Source organism: Branchiostoma belcheri, unplaced genomic scaffold (genome assembly GCF_001625305.1).
Source record: "Branchiostoma belcheri isolate BF01 breed outbred unplaced genomic scaffold, Haploidv18h27 scaffold3, whole genome shotgun sequence".
Taxonomy (NCBI): domain Eukaryota; kingdom Metazoa; phylum Chordata; class Leptocardii; order Amphioxiformes; family Branchiostomatidae; genus Branchiostoma; species Branchiostoma belcheri.
In genome coordinates, this window is record NW_017803909.1 from 4,853,344 (window position 1) to 4,872,359 (window position 19,016).

General features: G+C 39.9%; 1 protein-coding gene across 10 annotated transcripts in view; it reads right to left on the reverse strand.

Moving 5' to 3' along the window:
- The window catches only part of LOC109473663 (CD109 antigen-like), a 31,667-nt gene extending 12,951 nt beyond the window's left edge, over positions 1 to 18,716 (reverse strand). For 4 of the 10 annotated variants that reach the window (XM_019773614.1, XM_019773613.1, XM_019773609.1 and 1 more), the window contains exons 1-19: positions 18,601 to 18,716; positions 15,762 to 15,855; positions 13,988 to 14,148; positions 13,571 to 13,596; positions 12,536 to 12,692; positions 12,169 to 12,239; positions 10,445 to 10,570; positions 10,016 to 10,055; positions 9,651 to 9,735; positions 9,140 to 9,251; positions 8,728 to 8,854; positions 8,391 to 8,500; positions 8,048 to 8,236; positions 7,808 to 7,915; positions 7,580 to 7,642; positions 7,006 to 7,200; positions 6,574 to 6,723; positions 6,027 to 6,167; positions 5,534 to 5,591 (exon numbers count right to left, since the gene is read on the reverse strand). In XM_019773614.1, the coding sequence (XP_019629173.1) occupies positions 5,534 to 5,591; positions 6,027 to 6,167; positions 6,574 to 6,723; positions 7,006 to 7,200; positions 7,580 to 7,642; positions 7,808 to 7,915; positions 8,048 to 8,236; positions 8,391 to 8,500; positions 8,728 to 8,854; positions 9,140 to 9,251; positions 9,651 to 9,735; positions 10,016 to 10,055; positions 10,445 to 10,570; positions 12,169 to 12,239; positions 12,536 to 12,692; positions 13,571 to 13,596; positions 13,988 to 14,148; positions 15,762 to 15,850 (2,008 nt within the window). In that variant the 5' untranslated portion in view covers positions 15,851 to 15,855; positions 18,601 to 18,716. Of the gene's footprint in view, positions 1 to 910; positions 1,071 to 2,532; positions 2,726 to 3,652; positions 3,828 to 4,490; positions 4,687 to 5,533; positions 5,592 to 6,026; positions 6,168 to 6,573; positions 6,724 to 7,005; positions 7,201 to 7,579; positions 7,643 to 7,807; positions 7,916 to 8,047; positions 8,237 to 8,390; positions 8,501 to 8,727; positions 8,855 to 9,139; positions 9,252 to 9,650; positions 9,736 to 10,015; positions 10,056 to 10,444; positions 10,571 to 12,168; positions 12,240 to 12,535; positions 12,693 to 13,570; positions 13,597 to 13,987; positions 14,149 to 15,761; positions 15,856 to 17,323; positions 17,343 to 18,600 lie in introns of those variants that run through there. The other 6 variants (XM_019773605.1, XM_019773607.1, XM_019773615.1 and 3 more) reach the window with 6 other exon arrangements.
- Between the last annotated feature and the right edge of the window lie 300 nt (positions 18,717 to 19,016).

Consider the following 19,016-nt stretch of genomic DNA (forward strand, 5'->3'; position numbering starts at 1 on the left):
TGCAGCAGATCCCTGGTAAGGTTCAACCTGAACATACCAGGTAGGAACGTTTTGTTCTCGACACTACCAGCATCAGTTTTCAACTTTAATGACTTCCTATTCACAAGTCTTTCATATATGGCATCACATGTGATAGTTATTTGACTCAAATGACCTCCCATGACCAACAGGTCCATATTACTGCTCCCTATTTTTTTTTTACCGATTCAGCTACTGTTGATGTTTGAATGTCACCTAATACTCTATCCTGGTATAAGCTTCATGTAGTCCATATGAGAATAATGTTCTGGGGAAGTGGTGAGTCCACAGGCTATGGCTTTGCTGCCCTTGTTTCCTCCAGTAGACAACTTTCATGAGGGAAGAAACTGAGAGCAAGATCCTGCAGATGAACCCCCACACCCTGCTGCAGATCTAGCTGTCAGGCAATTCCCATCCAGGCACAGAGAATTAGTCCTTCTCACAATGTTGCCACTTCCTCTTCCAACAAGTCATCCTTCATCACACTTTCAGCAGTATCCACTAAGTTTGCAGACACAACATCCTCTTCCTATCACGTCAACCCTTCCAAAACAACTTCCAAGCTGGCTGATTCCTCTGCCATATCAAACATCTCATCAGGGACAATCAGCCATCACAGCAAGCAAAGTGAAGCCACCCTCACTGTCCAGACATGCACATCAATCTGATAATGTCAGACATGTCAAGTATGCTATACATGTCATTTTCTAGTATAATGAAATAATATTTGTTATTCTGTCCCTCCCAGTTCCTCCTTCATGACACTGAATGTGAAACTCACCCCTCACAGGAACATATATTATCTGTTAGTATGGAGAGAAGATACAATTATGTGCAACTGTGCAGGGGAAGGAAAGTTTTTCTGGGAAGTCTTATGTTCTGTTTATGTTACCCTGTAGATGCATTTGTCCACAGCCAAGTTTCAGGGAAGAAACTGCGGACACGCTTGACTTCCTGCAGACCACCGCGGGGCTGCGACACTCCAGACTCGCCTTTCCTCATTATTACACCGTCTTCTGCAAACTCCATAACAGGTACTCTTCCAAGATAAACTGGCAGGAAAGATTGTGTATCTAATGTTCAAAACAGTTTGCATGTGTCTGAGGGTGCAATTATAACTAACACTGCATATAAGACTTTAAGTTAGTAATTTTTTCTTCACAACCAGTCCTGTTTTTTTAGCCTGGGGGCCATCAGTTTTTGGACCTGAAAAAAAAAGTAGCAAGTGCAAGAGCCCCGTTACAAAATGGGTAGCATCCAGGCTACTACTTTTTATATAATCTCCTTTCATATCTAAAAGGAAATCCAGAGCACCAAATGAATGACATTGCTTCCATCATGTCTTTTGAAAAACGACTACAAAGTTAGTGAAAACAAGACTTGTATCTAGTATAATCTACACTTATTAAACTAACAAAACACATACACATAAATAGGACAGGAGAACAGCATTTCTCAGAGTAAGAGAATATGCCGATAGACTTTTGTATTAGCCAACATTAGTCCTACTGAGCCATGCATCCTCCTTGCAGTCTACGCGATCCTCATCAAAGGGTGAGATGTTTCAATCTGTGTTCTAAACACTGGACACATTGATGTTTTCAGTAACATCTACTGTGTTCCAGTTCCAGTAGTACCCAGTTACTGTGCTCTCCCACAGCCAGGTTTCAGGGAAGATGGAGCGTACTCTTGACACCTCCATCAGACGGTCATCGTCCAATCGGATCTCATCGGGCCCCATGCCTGCTACTGCTACATCCATGAAGGCCGGCCTGATGGCATCGTAATCATCATACTCTACATGATCATACTCCATCCCGGGCCAGTCTTGTGTTTGTGGGGGGATAGAAATTCATCATATGTATGAACTTTGAGTTGGTTTCTAGGACAATCTAGGTCTTTATAAGTCATGTAGTGAGAAACTGAAACTTATGTACAGTCAAATGGTTCCAACCAGTTTCTATGTTCCCTGTACATGTAGTGCATGACTGTAATGGATTACAAATATCAACACCTTTGGGCTTGGGAAAGCACCTCAGGTCATACTAGTTACTGTGGAATTCCAGGCAGCAGAGAAAGGCTCGTGATATTGAAATGAATGTTGAAGAATTGTCCCTGTTTGTGGCAGCATAAAGTAAACTTCATCTGTCCTGTTTGAGTCACATTCCCAACACCCCTTTGTTTGAAACAACCTGAGCAGACATAACAATTGCAGTTTGGAGAATACGTTTCATTCATGATCATGCCTCCTTGCTGGGAGCAGAACCTCTGATTTTGATTGGCATATTGGGGGCAAATCAATTTTTTCAGAACAGTCACATGTAGCAATAGTTGAGGAATTGTCAAAGGCAAGAAATTGGTTCAAATCAATGGATATTTATCTTTCATTCCCAAAACGTCTACCATGTTTTTTTGATTCATTGGAACAAGAATGTTGAGAATCACTGTTACAGTAATGATAATTTATATGATGATCCTGGGTAGGATTGGTGAAATTGTTTGGGATGTTTTTACCCAGATCTTGTAGTGTTCCACAGCCAGGTTTCAGGGAAGAAGGATCGCACTTGTTTGACCTCCTGCAGAGCAGTGCCACCTCCATCCATACTTTGTGAGGGATCCATGACACCAGCAAGAGACTCTCCAACCAACATTGGAGGTTGTAGAATGCCGTCTTCTAATGCCACTGGGTGTATCCCCCATTGCCACCCTTTGTGTCATGATAAAATTGGCTGTTTGAAAGGAGTATACTCTACAATGTCCACAATTGTCCCATGACTTAGTCTGAGTGGTCGCACTTCAAAAGCCACAGACCAGTTTCTTTGAAAGGAGTATTATATATACCAGTAGTTTCATTTCCATGAGCCTTTCAATGAGCATTATTAAACTAATAATCAATCTACTTTTTGCACTGTCACTGAATTGCATGTCAAAGACTATTGCCTGCCACCAAGAATGCCACAGTCAATAATGACTGAATCTAAAGATGAGAGGTATGTTCCAATATGACACATTGATGTGCTGAGTAACAGCTTCTGTAGCCTGCTACTGTGCTCTCCCACAGCCAGGTTTTGGGGGAAGGACCGCCATCAGATTGTTCTTGTCTAATCAGATCTTATTAGAGAAGGAATGTCCATGAAAGCCGGTCTGATCACATCATAATCGACATACTCTACCATCCTTGAACAATCACTATCAATTTGATGTACCAGGAAACACGAGCTGGTAACTTGTTCTCCATAGGACCATACATGTATGTGACCCTCTGTATGAACTCTGAGTGAAGTCCATGTTTTACATTCAACACTTGAAATGGAATTTGCTTTAGCTACCTGTGTGATGTATACCAGGTAATCTTTGTGGTTGGTACCAGGCAATTTTTGTTTGTGTTGACACAAATATTTCTAGGAATCAGTGGACAGGGACAGACATATCAGGGAAGGAGAGTACAAAAATTGGATCAAATTAGTGACATTTGTCATATTTCATTCAAACTTTGGTCATTAGATACATTATGTTTGAACCTGCCTGTTGTCAATTTGTCTGATTGAAGTTTTGTTTCCGAGAATCACTTCATTAACTTGCTGATCCTGAGAAAGATTGGTGGAGTTGTTCGGGATATGTTTTCAAATTTTACCCTGATCTTGTACAGTTCCACAGCCAGGTTTCTGGGAAGAAGGATCGCACTTGTTTGACCTCCTGCAGAGCAGAGCCACCTCCAAGATCCATTACAGGACCCACTCCACCAGCAAGGGACTCCTGCACCATTCCCAAGTCAAAATCTGCCACTGGTAGTATTCCCCATTGCCACCCTTTGTATCATGACAAAACCAATCTTTCATCAGCCAAACATCAGTTTTTAGGTCATCTGTTTTGACGTCGTGCCACAAAGGAATTGTCCTCAGACTTTTAAGAGGTAGAAATCAAGTCGTCCTCAACCTGCCACATCAACAGCTGATGCAGGCTCTATAAGATCATAAGTTATCACGTTGTTTCCATTCAACCCACTGTCACTTTGCAAATCAAGAGCCACATAAAATTCCACCTGCCACCAAAGTCATGGTCAAAGAACAAATTCAGTAAGCTGTTATGTTCTCTCAGTACCAAGTCTTCAGGCATGTCCAACCAAATCTTGCTACTTCCACATCCTCCTCCAAGGATGTTTAGTCTGGACTACCAACTCAAGAGAGTCCTGCATGGCTTTATGTTCAGATTGCACCCCTGGGCCTTTTAATAGGTAACACTTGTAGTGGTGTGTGAAATACATACACATTGGAAAGGGACAGGCAAAGCAAAAGGATGCTAAAATCCAAGATTGATACATTTCATTCAAACTGTGATCAATCGTTTAAAGATCAATTGGTCATAATTGCTGCATCATATGTCTTCTTTGATTAAAAATTTGGTCCTGAGAGTCATAAATATTGTTTATTGGGTGATTTTTGGTAGGATTGGAGTTGTTTGGGATGTTTTACCCAGATCTTGTACAGTTCCACAGCCAGGTTTCAGGGAAGAAGGACCGCACTTGTTTGACCTCCTGCAGAGCAGAGCCACCTCCACCTCCACCAATCACAAACTCAACTTCACCACCAGCACCAGCAGCCTCCAACTGAGGTCCAAACATTATGTTGTCTAGCACTCCCGGAAACGGGCCACCACCAAAATCCCACCCTTGGAGTCACAATAGAAATGGTTTGAGAAAATGTTCTTCATGACTAACCTGCTACCTCACAGAGAACCAATAAGGAAATAGAATTTTTGGATGATGGCAGACCGTTTTTAGATGAAGACTTTAAGATATATAACTTAAGTCTAATGAGTTCATCTTTTCTTGTGGAATACTATTTACAAGTATTCAAAACATCATGTTCTATTTTATGATATGAGCTGAAGGCTAAAACAAAAATTTAAAGAGAATATAGCACAAGGCTGGTATTTTAGAAGATTGTGACACCCTCCAAAGTTCAATAAAAAAATTACACTGTGTATAACCTGGAACACTTCAGATCATCAGACCAAAAATGTTGAAATTAGAACATTTTTCTGATACATCATTATCAGACTAGTTTGGCACATTTGGTGGCAGGTGTTGCGTCTTGATTTGCAAAGGAACAGTGCAAAGTTATTCAATATTAGCACAGCAATTCTTGCTCATTGCATCCTTATACACGTAATAAGATCCTCTAGCATCATCCCAGCTATCCCAGATGCTTAATAATTTATATCAGATTCTTGAGACACAAAATCATGGTGGCAACACATACAAAAACAAAAATAACACAACAGGACAAACAATCAGCTAGTAAGTTAATAAAGGCACATAATAATTCTTTATAAAACATACTGTCTTACATTATGAATCATAACTATCACATTTTAATCTATGCCAACTTTTGTGCAAAATCCCAATTTTACAGAACAACCAAATCTGTTCTATAGATGTCTGATCTACATTAAGCAAATCAAAACTGATTTTCAAAAAGCAAATCATTGATAGACATAATAGGAATGGACTTACAGTAGTCAGGTTGTTTCTGGAACACCAAGGCATCTGTGATGACAATCACACCAGCATTCTGGATAAGAATCGGGTTTAAAAATCACAATTTACTCCAGGTAAAGTAAATCATGATAGTCCTTTTTTTCTTCTAACTACAAAATCATCACACGGTTCACACCCCAATATATGTATTTCAACCGCAAACTGAAAGACATCACATCCTCTTGATTCTCACCTTATGGCAAAATCTAAGTTCCGTAACTTAAAGGATTTTTAGTAACTAGGATAACCAGATGACAAGCAATAATGTTCCCTTCACAAGTGATAGCATCAGGAAATGACATCCAAAGATCTCTCAAGCTATCAACAAATCAGAACAGCACACCAACAGGACCATCCAGCATGAATTTAGCAATCAAATCAACTTTTAAATGATGATCAGAACAATTTTTGAATGGTGATCAATGCAAGTTGATGGGGTGGTGAGAGATTTCCAAGTAACTTGTAGTACCTCAAACACACTGTGTGCATCTTCACCAGATGTCGGCATGGGCCACCAGATGGACCTCTTGCGACGGCGCCACATGATTTCTGGTCCGCCTGAGTTTGAGCTGTCCTCAGCAGGATCGTACTGGTCAAGCTCAGCCAATACCTGCAGTACACAAACAGGACATCATGCTCATGACCACTGCAGAACCATTGCACTTGGTCAAGGGCCAGATGCAAAAAAAAGAAATAGAGAATTGGATGATACAAAGATTCGAAGTCAACATTTATGACTGAAAAGGAAAATGGCATTTTTAGGAACAGGCAACTTGTCGGTGAGTTAGTTATTACCAGTATCTTATACTAGATATCAAATGGGAGCTCGGCCAATGGAAGTAAAGTAGGACACCTGTTTGTTAATTTTCTTTATACTGTACCTTTAGTCAATCTCAACAAAACTGTGTATGATACGATGTACCTTTTGTTAATCAAAATGATAGAACATAGAGTGAAAAACTTAACATGCTGCAATTCAATATAATAAGGTCGTGATAGAGCATGATCATGCTCACCTTGTCCTGAGTGATGTCGTTGCCACTTGCCAGGAGCAGGACACTCTGGTCCACCGTCAGCAGAGCCACCAGTGAGTCAGGGTCAGCACGAACTGTCACAGCGATGTCCTCCGCAGGCTCCGCACGGTCCTTGTCATAGCTCAGGGAAACCTGATGAACAGTAATCACAATCATCATGACTTTCCTGGAAGTGTTACAGATAAACCTATCAACACTCTCTTGCATTGTATTTAATTTAGTGGGACCTGGCCCTGAGGCTGATGACTGACAGACCTGTAGGTCTACAGGCGGCTGGGTGAGGGTTCTCTTTGGCTCATCTCATTTTATTCACATTTGGCCACTTTTTGTGTCATGCACTTTTCACTGTGAGCATAATTTTAGCTATACTTCAATATACCATGAAAGTTCATATTATAGTGCAGGACAGCACACCTGGTTCTCAAAGGCTCCCTTGACTGTATACGACAGTCCATCGTTGCAGATCTCTCCTGTGTCAGTCATCCAGTACACCACCATACGGGAGGAGGGGGCCATCTGGGCGTCGGTGGGAACAGTGAAGGACTTCAGCGTGTCTTCTGGAGTCACATCAACCCTGCCTGCCACCACAATGTTGCCTCTGGACAGGACCTGAAAAGGGTGGCATTATCGTCACAATGTGTCTCTATGTAGTAATCATTACATACTACAACCTGAGTTTAAGTTCATCACTATTAAACCTCATAGAAAACAGGTATGAACCCAGAACCTACAGACAATACAGGTTGGCTGTAAAGACATGTTTGACACTGAATGAACATAGACAAGAGGCTATCTTTTTACATGATACTTTCCATACTATGGATTAAAGACAAACTAGATGGCCTTTGATGGCAGAATTTGTACTCTACATCCTACACAATCCTACACGATTTTAGATGACTGATGAATTTAAAAAAGCATCAAAATACATGTATTGGACAGAACATCAGTACTGTGTTATTTTACTTTCTACCCTCTGTGAGCTCACCTGGTAGGAGAAGTAGGCAATGGGAGTGGTACTCCTGACTGTGAACTGGGCAGTTTCTCCGGCCTGTGGTAATAAACAATAAATGTAACATGTTGGCATGAAAAACTGAAGAGGACTCATTTTTACCCTTAGCCTCAACTTTTTTTTGGAAAAATGGTTCTTTTCAAATCTCATCTGAACAAATAAGCAACACAGACAGAAAGGATACATTAAGTATATGTGGCTTACCGTGACCTCTGGAGTGCTTGTAGTGACCTGGATGTAGCTGCTGGAGGGTGACTCTGCCTTGTTGGCAGTATGCGAACTTGCTGTCTCCGACATGTCATTGTACGTTACCTGTAAAATTCACAATGCAGGTGCATCTTTAATGAAATTATAATGTTCTTCCAATAACACTGAATTGTGACAAGAATTTCAGACATTTAACATTTGAAGACCCAAATCATCAGAGAGTGAACCCCAACTTACACTAAGTGACACAGAGCTTGCCGTAGAGGGCACATCCATGACTATCTTGATCACCCCTGATGAAGGAATGGTAAGCTCCTCTGCAGGAGGGGGTGTTGGGCCGTCATAGCCATAGCGCTTTGTCAGAGTGACAGGTCGGGAAAGATCCATTCCAAGCATGGGGGTGCCATCATGGTACGATGTCCTCACCTGTAAGTTAAAAAAACAAACATAATAAGACATACTCAATGTGCTGCCTGGGTTGTATCTGCTACTAACCCATGAGACAACAATGCCATAATCATACTGTTATGTCAAAGGGGCTTGAACTGAAAATTAGATACATAAAAAGTAGAATACATACGTAAGCAGTATACTGAAGCCCTGGTTTGAAGTTGTCAGGTGTGTTGAAGAACTCCAGCTTGTACTTGGTCTGTACCAGGTCCAACTCTTTCGTAGCCTGCTGTGTATTTCCTAGTAGCATGAAGTAGAAATACTTAGACATAAGCTTGTTCTTAGCCTAACCATTAGAATATATTCTGTATACTCACAGCACATAATATGATGCTGGTTGAGAGAACAACAGAAAGCCCTCTGGTAAATCACAACAGAACAACATGAATGTTATTTTCACTACAAGTAGCACACTAACCAAATGTCTTAAGAAGGCATCACTAGTCACATGATGCTTTAATACATACCAGTGAGACCCTCTGTCACCTCTACAATCAGTTCCAGTTGGTAGCCACCATAATACAGATCTGTGTAATGATACAGGCCCTCAATGTCTCCACGAGAGAGCTGGAAACTTCCACTTCCATCAGTCAGCTGAAACACACAGTTACTGTGAGTCTATGACAATATAATTTCCTTTCATTGAGAATTTAGCGGAAAATTGGGGTGAAATGTTATTCAGGGTTTATAACTATAGTAATTGCATCAAGTATTCAGGGCATATGTATGGGAACATATACTACAATATCAAAGATGAATAGAACAGTAACACAACTAGAATAGAAATTGTATGTTAACATGTGTGTAACACGTTACAGAAACAGCACACACATAAAAGGGAACCTTTTCTATTGCTGGTTATGAGAAGTAGCGACTTACATCAACAGGACGAAGTTCAATTCTATTGTCAGTTGGCCTAAAGGGACTGCCTGGATTCCTCAGCATGGCAGTCACCTTCCCCTGACCTTCAACATTCTTTCCATACGTGTATCTGTGTGTAAAATCAAACAAGCAAGTTAGTTATATAAAATGTAGGATACACTTCTAGTCTTCTAACCTGGGTAATTTTGAAACTTGTACATCCCAGCAAGGTGTACATTACACACAAGTCTGCTTCATGAGAAGAGTGCATTTTCAAAGAGTCAGTTCCAGAGTTCCTGCATTTTGTTTCACATACTTGTAACTATGTTTTCTTTATTCATTACACCTTACATGGAGAAACTCATCATGAGATGTGTTCATGAGAAGGGCAACAGTTACATTCGTGAGCTAGAAGAATTGTTAGCATTATAGTTTATCCTTTATGTTAATCTACAATGTATGAATGTCATGAATGTCAGGGCTGTGATTCCACGAAAAGAACTTTAAGTTCCATCTGTGAGGCACTTACTTGGCATTGAAGGTGCCATGCAGGTTATCCTCGGTTTTGATAAAGAATGAGTTGGTACTGATGGTCACCTCAAACTTGGGAAGGACTGAGAAAATGATATCAAACATCAATCAGATACAAAAGTTATACATAAATCACTAGCAAAATAATATGATCTAGAATCATTGTTCTGCTCTCTTTGCTGCAGAATGTTGGAATACCTAGTATGTTTATCATGTATACACGTAATTGTACAAACAGCATCCTTTATCTCTTCATCCTTCCCACTTTCCACTACACAGACTTAAATGTGACATGACTACTCTACTGAACCTGGTATACGGTACAGAATAACTATAAAATACTGTATGAAACCTAAGTCTCACCATACTCCTCCACACCAAAGGGCTGCTCAACCTGATCTCCCTGAGGACAAGACAACAACAAGACTATTAGTAATGATAGATACCAAGCTGTGCTTGGGGGGTTAGGGCCAGTACAACTACTAAATAATGTATCAAGTTCTGTTATTAATGACATCTAGGTAATAATGTATAGTAATCAAATTTGTAGACTAGATTGGTGGAAAATATGTGACAAAGATACATAATAAAGATATGTGAGGAAATTGGTGAATTAAATACATTGTATACACTTAACGTTCAACATTGTCTCACACTGTCACAACTATGCCTGTGCACATATTGAATCAAACAGCTGAGCCATATATGAGGAACATTATAATAATTATATTATGCCTTGCATAAAAGTGATAAATGTGACCTGTCCACTGTCACCTTGACAGAGACACTTACCCCAGACATGGCTACAATCTTCCACTCTCCCAGAAGTGGCTGATCAGACAGAGGGAACTGCTTCTCTACCAAGCCATCATCATTCTGCAGTCCACGCCACTGCACTATCTTGTTACCTTGTGGATCCTAAAATGAACAAATTGTCACATTTTTCATTTACAAAAGGTACCAAAAAAGTCTACATTCTTTGTTTCATTGTTCCATGAATTCAAAACTACAACTTGTTTCAATTCAGTTGTTGATTTTGTCTGTACCAGTGTTTCCGCCAGAGGGCCGTCCACCCGTCATATGACGGCCTGGTGTCGTTTTGGACGGCCTGAACTCGGACAGAGGCCGTCCTCTTAAAAAATTTCGAGACTCGGAAAAATCAGAGAAATTGACAGTCTTTGTTTTGTTGCTGTAGACGAGGACGCCGTCCAAGGCAAGAAAGACACACGTTGTTTGTTTTGCTATTGTTATCATGCTGACGAACAATAGACGTCGGCGCCTTTCGCATACGTTAATCTCATTAAAACCCGTTTTTCAAGTCTCCATCCGGTAAAATGTATCCACAAACATTTTTCCTCGAACAGAATCATTTCGGATGTGAAAATTCTCTTTTGGGAGTTATGTTTTTGTTTTTGATGGTCTTGTAGCGGGAGGGTTGCATGAAAATCCACGCCGCAGTTCGCTATCCACGCCGCGGTTCGCTAACACTTCCGGCTTGCTTGAATACGCGAAAGGCACCACAAATCGGCATATGAATGCATACAATTTCCCAAAAATTCTTCATAATGAATTTCGTGGCGTGGAATGTTACTAATTAGCGGTAGAAACACCGTAGAAAGTAGCGTAGTGTAACTCTCTTCGCCAACAAACAAATTCTGCAGCTATGCCGGCAAAGATGGCTCTATCCAATCAGAGCGCAGGTCATATGAGGTCAACCAATCAGAGCGTAGAGTTCACGCTGCTACTTACATATTAATGACAAAATGGCGCGTATTTCCTTCTCTCCGGCGAGGTTGAGAATGTGTGCTGCGAGTTCATTTTTCCGGCGATTTTCTGACTTATAACGCTGATTTTTCGCACGCTACGATCACGCTACCATTTGACACTGTACTGGAGACAACAGATGAGTGATCATTTTACAATCAAGGAGCATTTTTGTTGAATGAAACAGCAATGAAAGCTACGATACAGCCATTTTTTTTGCAAAATTTGTCTCGTGTATGAGAGATAAGATGACGTTTCTTTACATGTTTTGACGTATTTTTGGCTTAATATCAACTAGTAATTCGTAGCGAAAATGTACGGAAGAAGTATGAGTACGAACGAAGCAAGGCTCTTCACTATTGAAAATCCGGCTAGCGCGGGCGCTACCGGAGGTTATAATTAAATGATGCCGATGTTTGGAGTTTTGCAGCAGAGTTTTGGTTTTGCAACAGTATAATTTCCTGACGATACATTTGCCATCTGTAACAGTGTTTTTATGTCAATACAAAAAAATGTGGAATGCTTGTGGACAGTTTCAACTTGTAAACAAGTGTAAACAAATGCCCCGCCCCCTCAGTTAATTTTCGCGACGTGTTCACTAAGTTACTGTAATTAATTTTCGCGACCCGGCCCTTCCCAACTGGACGGCCTCTCAGCTGCAGTCTGGCGGAAACACTGGTCTGTACTTTACATCACTTCATTCTACATTTTAATTTAAAATATTTTTTCCTCTAACTACAGTGGATACTCACAAATATGTCAATGTCAAATAGTTCCTTCTTGGTCTTCAGCTCTGCATCCACAGCAAGGGCCCTCATCTTTACTGTTGATACAAAGAGATCCAAGTTATCAGCAGGTAAACTTGACATTCACTACGTACATGTACATTTGGACCTTGCTTCTCTACTAACAGAGTGCATAGCGATCCCTTGTATCATAAATACAACTTGTTTTCTGTGAGACACTTTGTAGGACAATCTCAACCTTGACAACAGCAAAAATTGTGGCAAAGGAAAAGTTTGGGAGGTATTAAAGGGTGAGATAGTAAGGTTACTTGTAGACATGTGCATACAATGTACGTATGCCAAGGTACATTTAATGTTATTTTTCCCATTCTACCTGTCTGTCCAGGCTTGTACTTTCCCTTGTCAGTCTGTACAAAGATGGAGGAGGACTTGGAGTTGAAGGTCAGGTCCTTCTCCTCAGTGAAGGTCAGCCCACCGGTGCCCTCCACCTGCAGCTTGTAGGCATTGCCTGCTGTCAGATCTGTGGGAACCTGGAATAAAACAGAGTATCACTGTCAGACTTCAGAACAATTTGTCACTGGTAAGCTTCATAAACAAAGAATTTCCATGTTTTATCTACTAGTATTTCTATATCTATTTCTATAACCAAATCTTTATACCTTGTAATGACAACTAGTATCATAATGTAGTAAGTTTGGTAAGTTTGATTCTGCAGGGAGTCACTCATGGTTGAAATGTGTATGCTTGACAACCTAATACTTACTATCTTTCATCTACACGTATCTATTGTGAGTTCGCTACACCTGTATCATAGTGTGCACACTGACAAGGGCCTGGCAATTTAATGACAGTGTAACATTTTATATGACAGTGTAACGTATTATCATATTATATGTAAGTGAAATATGTCATAATAAAAGAACATACTGTGATATGTGTGCTTACCTACATTTAGGCCACACCAATTTAATTTGTTGGTTCTCGGATTCGCCTCTTCGTTTTTTTCTGATTTGCAAAAAAAAAAAAAATTTGATTCTGGTCCTGAATCAACTGAAAAATGCTCATATTTTGCCCCCAACAGTTGAGGAAAGTCCTTTTCTTCCTAGTTGTTACAGTTTTCCCATCTATCATTGCAGTGGTTTGATTAAAAGTTCAAAATTCAATGTTTAAATTTTAACCCAGCCCTTTGTGTTGACTTCATGGCTCATTTTGTAGCATTTAAGCCTATAATAGGATGCCTAGACCTGTTTTTATTTTTATTTTTTTTCGCCCTGTCGCTTCATATTTTTTCTGAAAAAATCCGAGAACCAACAAATTAAATTGGTGTGGCCTTACCTACATAACCAAGTAGACAATCTTAAACTGCTCTTCAACTTGCAATGTATTCAAAAGAATAGCAAATACTTACCACTAAATCTAGAGTTCCTTCAGCACCTGAAAACAACCAAATTTGCTATCATTTCATTTTACTTATAATTTCATTTCACTTTGGTATGCAACACACGTACAGTTGTGAGTCTTAAAGTTTAATAATTACAGTGCAATATTTGAAATATACTCAACAGCACTGCATTTAATACAGTAAATTACAGTAAAAGTAATTACAGGAAGCACTTACATCTTTAATGACCAAATCTGAATGCTAATGAGTTTAAAATTGTTGCTAAACCTGTACGACACAATGCTCTATCTCAGTCTGTTTTTTTTTTTTGTTTATTCGATCTCCAATAGATTTACATGAAATCTATTCTTCCTGAAGTCAAATCCTCAGTCAAATCGGTTATTATCATGACAATTTTTTTAATGACAAATTTGCGATGATTACCTGGACTGAAGTCTCCAGACACTGGTGTTCCAGTCGGTCTGCCGTTCTGCAGAAGGGTGGCGGTCACCCGCACACTGGCCGCAGCGGGGTCCAGGATGGACACACTCATGGTCAGGGGGCGACCAGGACGTACCACTTTGGGGGCCATGATCAGGAAAGTCCTGAAAGGAGCGTGACAAAAACAGAAAGGTTGTTGTTGGTCAGATGATGGTGACAATGATGGATTGATTCAGGACTGAATGCTTGTATATCACAGAGAAAGTTGCTTAGTGTACCAGCTGAACTACCTATAATGTAATACTGTATGTAGTTTTGTGTTGTTTAAAGCTTTCCTGTACTCGTATCGGTATAGCCGGTATAACCACCCTTCGGCGTAACACACCAGGTTCGCAGGCACGCTTCACGGCGGCAGCTAGCTATATAATACCGAACGACTTGTTACACACAATCTTGACTCTTTTCCACATTTAATTACAGGAGTAATAAGAGTGTCATGCTAGCAATATCTTTGCTTGAACTCAGATAGTAAGACATTGCCTAAAAGATCATAAATGTAGGAAAGATAGTCTTAATTTCTGGTAGAAAAGTTAATTGTCTTAATTTTGATCATTTTCTTTCAAAGAAGTACATGAAGTATCTGTTACTTTACATGTCTTAAAGGAAAGTCACATGTACGAATAAAAACTTGAGGGCAGATTGACTATAGCTTAAGTGCAAAATGGTGAAAAAAATACAACCTAGAGTCTTGTGTTCACAGAACTTTTTTACTTAATAAACAATGAGGTTTCATATACACAAAAGAATGTTACAGTCTAGCGACTCTAGCCTGATTAAAATTGTGCTCCCAGGGGCCCACCCAACTAACTGCCAATAAGTGCCTGACAGTGAGAGATTGTGGAACACAGTTACAGCCTATATCCTCCCACTGCCACAGGCATGACTATGCCTGAGGCATGGTATTTTGTTCAACAACAGTTGGCATACCCACCCATGAATCAGTAGCCTAGTAATTAAGTGTCATTGACCGACGGCACGCTAACCATCTAAAATTTGCCACGTAGCAGAGGCCTGAGCCAAATTTTAACAGTCATCACAGAAGACTTAGGTCTCTATTCCCTATATGTCATTATCACCGTACAAAGTTTAACATAAAATTATGAAACTATGTGGAATGGTGTGAGACAAAGCATGTCCAACTTCAAAATAACAGCTCCTGTCCAGAAAAACAGGTTTTTGGCCCTCGAGCAATGTTACACTTTTTGTGCTATTGTTGTTGTGCCTTTAGTTTAATCAACCTTGAGCACCTTACCTTTCCAGCTAAGTGAAGGTCATCTAAAAAAATTCACGACACGAGGTAGTGAATCATTCATATTTACTCAGTATTTCTGCTGTCGTGTCTTTGCGTGAGTTAAGATTTGTAATCATCAAATAAAACAGGATGGTATGCCATGTACGATCTCCGCCATGTGTCATATTCTATCTTAGTAAAACTAAGAATTTTTCATCAGGGCAACTTGATGGTAATAACAGCACGTACATTGGAAGAACATGGAAAATGTAGGCTTTGTTTTCATACTGACTTAGTTCATTACAATGCACCACGTCACCATGCATCTGAAATGCATGAGTGGAGGACACACATTCTGCAGGGCTGAAAAAACTTTACATTGGCCGATTGCCTGATTCCATGCTTATATAGCTTCGGCATGCCCTGTTGTTATAGCAGAGACCATTGACCTTCAAAAACTTTCCAAATTTTTTAGGATATACTCACCCTGGTGTACCAGGAGTTGGCCCAGGGGTTGCGTCTCTCTGTGCCAGAGCACACCCCAGGACACCACACAATAGCAGAAGTCCCCTCATCTTGTCTGTAAGATACAACATTGGTGTACATATAATCCTTCTCAGTTAGATAAGACTGAACCAAGTTTAAATGCTCCTGTAGATAAAAGTGGGGACAAAGACAAAGTTTAAAATGTATTAAATCTATATGCATGTACGATATGTTGGCTGTCATGATAAAAGAAAAAGAAAAATTGTTTAAAGTCCTTTGAAGATATCAATGCCACATCATGAGACTTCTTCAAACGTACCACCTGGCCCTTCTGAACACCACGGTAAGCCGAGATAATGACACACGATGTGCCTCAGTGATGAGTTTGTGACAACAGCACTTGAGGCTCTTCAGACTGCCGAGGTGGTTACGATAGCGGCAGTGTTGAAATCTTTGTGACGACGTTATTGGGAGCATGCTCTAATATTTCTCCCTGACTGATCAAGTGGTAACCCAGCACTTCACACAAGCAGGTGTTTATCACAGAAGGCCTCAAGCATATACATGATGAAATAACAGACAGAGAAAGGAAAGATAATATTTGTTCTCCAATGCTGGTGGTGGCTGCTTTATTTCCACCTGCACATACCTGGTATGCATTTCAAAAAGGATGCCTGATTTCACATTAAAATGCTGCAAAGTCATGCTGAAAAGAATCAATGCATTGATAACATACCATTGCTGTACACAACAAGTAGACAGCACCAATGAGACATGTTACCTGTGCCTTACGAGTACAATAACGACTATTTAAGTACTACTAGTATTATACAAATTAACATATGGTGGCATCCCATAAATTATTATGGCACAGTACGATACCTTCACTTGAAACACGACTTGACGCAGTCTAGAACAAACCTCAAATACATGTAGTCATAAGACGTACAGAAATCATAAATATTACATGTATATTAGTCTGGCCAAACATCAAAAGAGCACTCAGCCAAATACCAGAGGTATGAAGGAATTTTTCATGAATGATACATTGTTCACTGAAAATTAACCTGCACACACTTAAATCTGTAAGAACTCATCTGTTTGATGGTTGTTGTTCAATTCAGTTACTAGCAAGTTTATCTAGAGTCTAAAAAAATTACAGGACATCACATATGGTAGATACATGTAAACCCTTTCAGTTTTTTAACCACCTGCTTCATGCACAAGCAGATTTGCTGGTATCAATTAAGCACTCGACATTTCAAAGAAAACAATAAATCTTTTTACTTTGAAGTCACAACAAAACAGCTATAAAGGCCCATACAACCAACACAGGCACAATACTGAATACTCGGAATAGTACAGGAATCCTGTTTTGTTGCTGCCAAAGTCTAGACTCAGAGGAAACATTGCTTTTGTATAATTTGTTTGATACAGTGCCCATGAGTCATAATGGTACATTTACACACACTAGTCTTGAGCACAAATTGGTAAACTGAAAGAAATATGGAATGAAAAGAAAGTCTATGAAAATTGGAAATACTCAGCCCTTGCAAACCTACCAGGTTTCTACCTCCCCGTATGCATGTATGCGTACTGTGTACGTGAGCAAACTTTTCTCACATGATCAGGATAAATAGGAACGTAGGTATGTGGTACAATGTTCAGATGACCTGTTGATGCCATGATAAAATCTGACCAATCTGGTCTCGCTTTAAGACAAACTCCCCATTTACTGTGACCCTTTTATACATGAACTCGGGTCAGAAAATAATCGTGTCAATCAGAGATGTAGCCATACTGAGTAAATCTCAGGGAAATGGGACAGTGTGAAAAAGTGGGCGAGAGTGCACTGTTACTTTGCTACATTTGAGAAATGTTTGACATTTGATGCTACATTGATAGGGTAAATTATGTGCCCAAAGATTTTTTTAAATGATGAGGTTTACTTAGAAGTATTTCTGCAACCCATTTCATTATGCACAAAAATGAGAGGAAAACCAATGAGTTAATCACTTCAAGACATTTAAGGCTGAATTGTGAGCAAAAAAAATGATAAGGTTTACTAAGACATGTTATCAAATTATTACTGCAACCAATCTTGTTATGCAAAAATAAAATGAAAGGAAAGATGCATGTAATTGTAATGTTAATTTCTTAAAAGCACTATCAGTGACAAACCTAACTTTACACAAACAAATATCTCGTTACTGGGTAATTGTGATCATCACAAAATCTTCACCGTGTCTGATCTGACAGGTCCATAATTTTTCTGACACCTAGAATGCGTTGGCAAATATAACAGTTATGTAATATGATTATGAACTAATATAGTAGACAGCCAGGTAGACTGGTGTGTTGACATACCAATAACAAATACTGACATACCAATAACAAAATAATGACTCACCCACGCCCTGTAACATAGTATCTGTAAAACACTGTGTCTCTGTCAAAATAATAGCACGTCTCAGAGTCTGTTTTTGACCCTCTTGATCGTTGATCCAAGCAGATATAAAGTGAGTCACAAGAACAAAGTACGAGGTTCAAAACTACATGTACCAAAGTACTACAATCTGGGTCTGTTTTCGTCCCAACCTCAATACATTAGGTGTTAACGTGTTCAGTCGATCGACTAGTCCAAGTGCCTGTTGATCTTGTAATTTGCAACAACAACTTCAGCGTGCCCTCACGCAGGACTCACGATGCTATGTTTTCATTCCGTCATCAACAAACCCAAACCCCAGCGACCGTTATATCCACCTTATATGGGGATGGGTATTCAACGCATCGGTATTAATCTTGTTAAGTTATTCATAACTCGAGATCGAGAACCTACCTGCGTAGCGTGCGTTCCTCCGGTACGCCTAAAGCAAGAATACCTGCAGTACCTGGCACACGGCTCACGGGCTGCTCACGGAGGGGGTCTGACCGGATATGATCTCTGGTGACCTGGAGACAGGACACGCCTCTCTTCATACGTCACGTGACCGTCGATGTCGCAATGACACGAATGTCTAAAAAAAATAATATTATAACAAAAATCAAAAGAATCATCTATTTTTGTTATTGAAAATCCGACTAATTCAACACCCCAAAACAAATATTCCGTTAGCAGGAAAGAATGTTAACACGTTCAGACTTTCCCTTCCAACATCTGCTTGAAGATTACAACTGTATGTTGTTCATGCATGCCTCCTATCGACGCTTACTAGACATGCATGCAGCAGTGCAGGCCAAGACTAAATTTCCAAG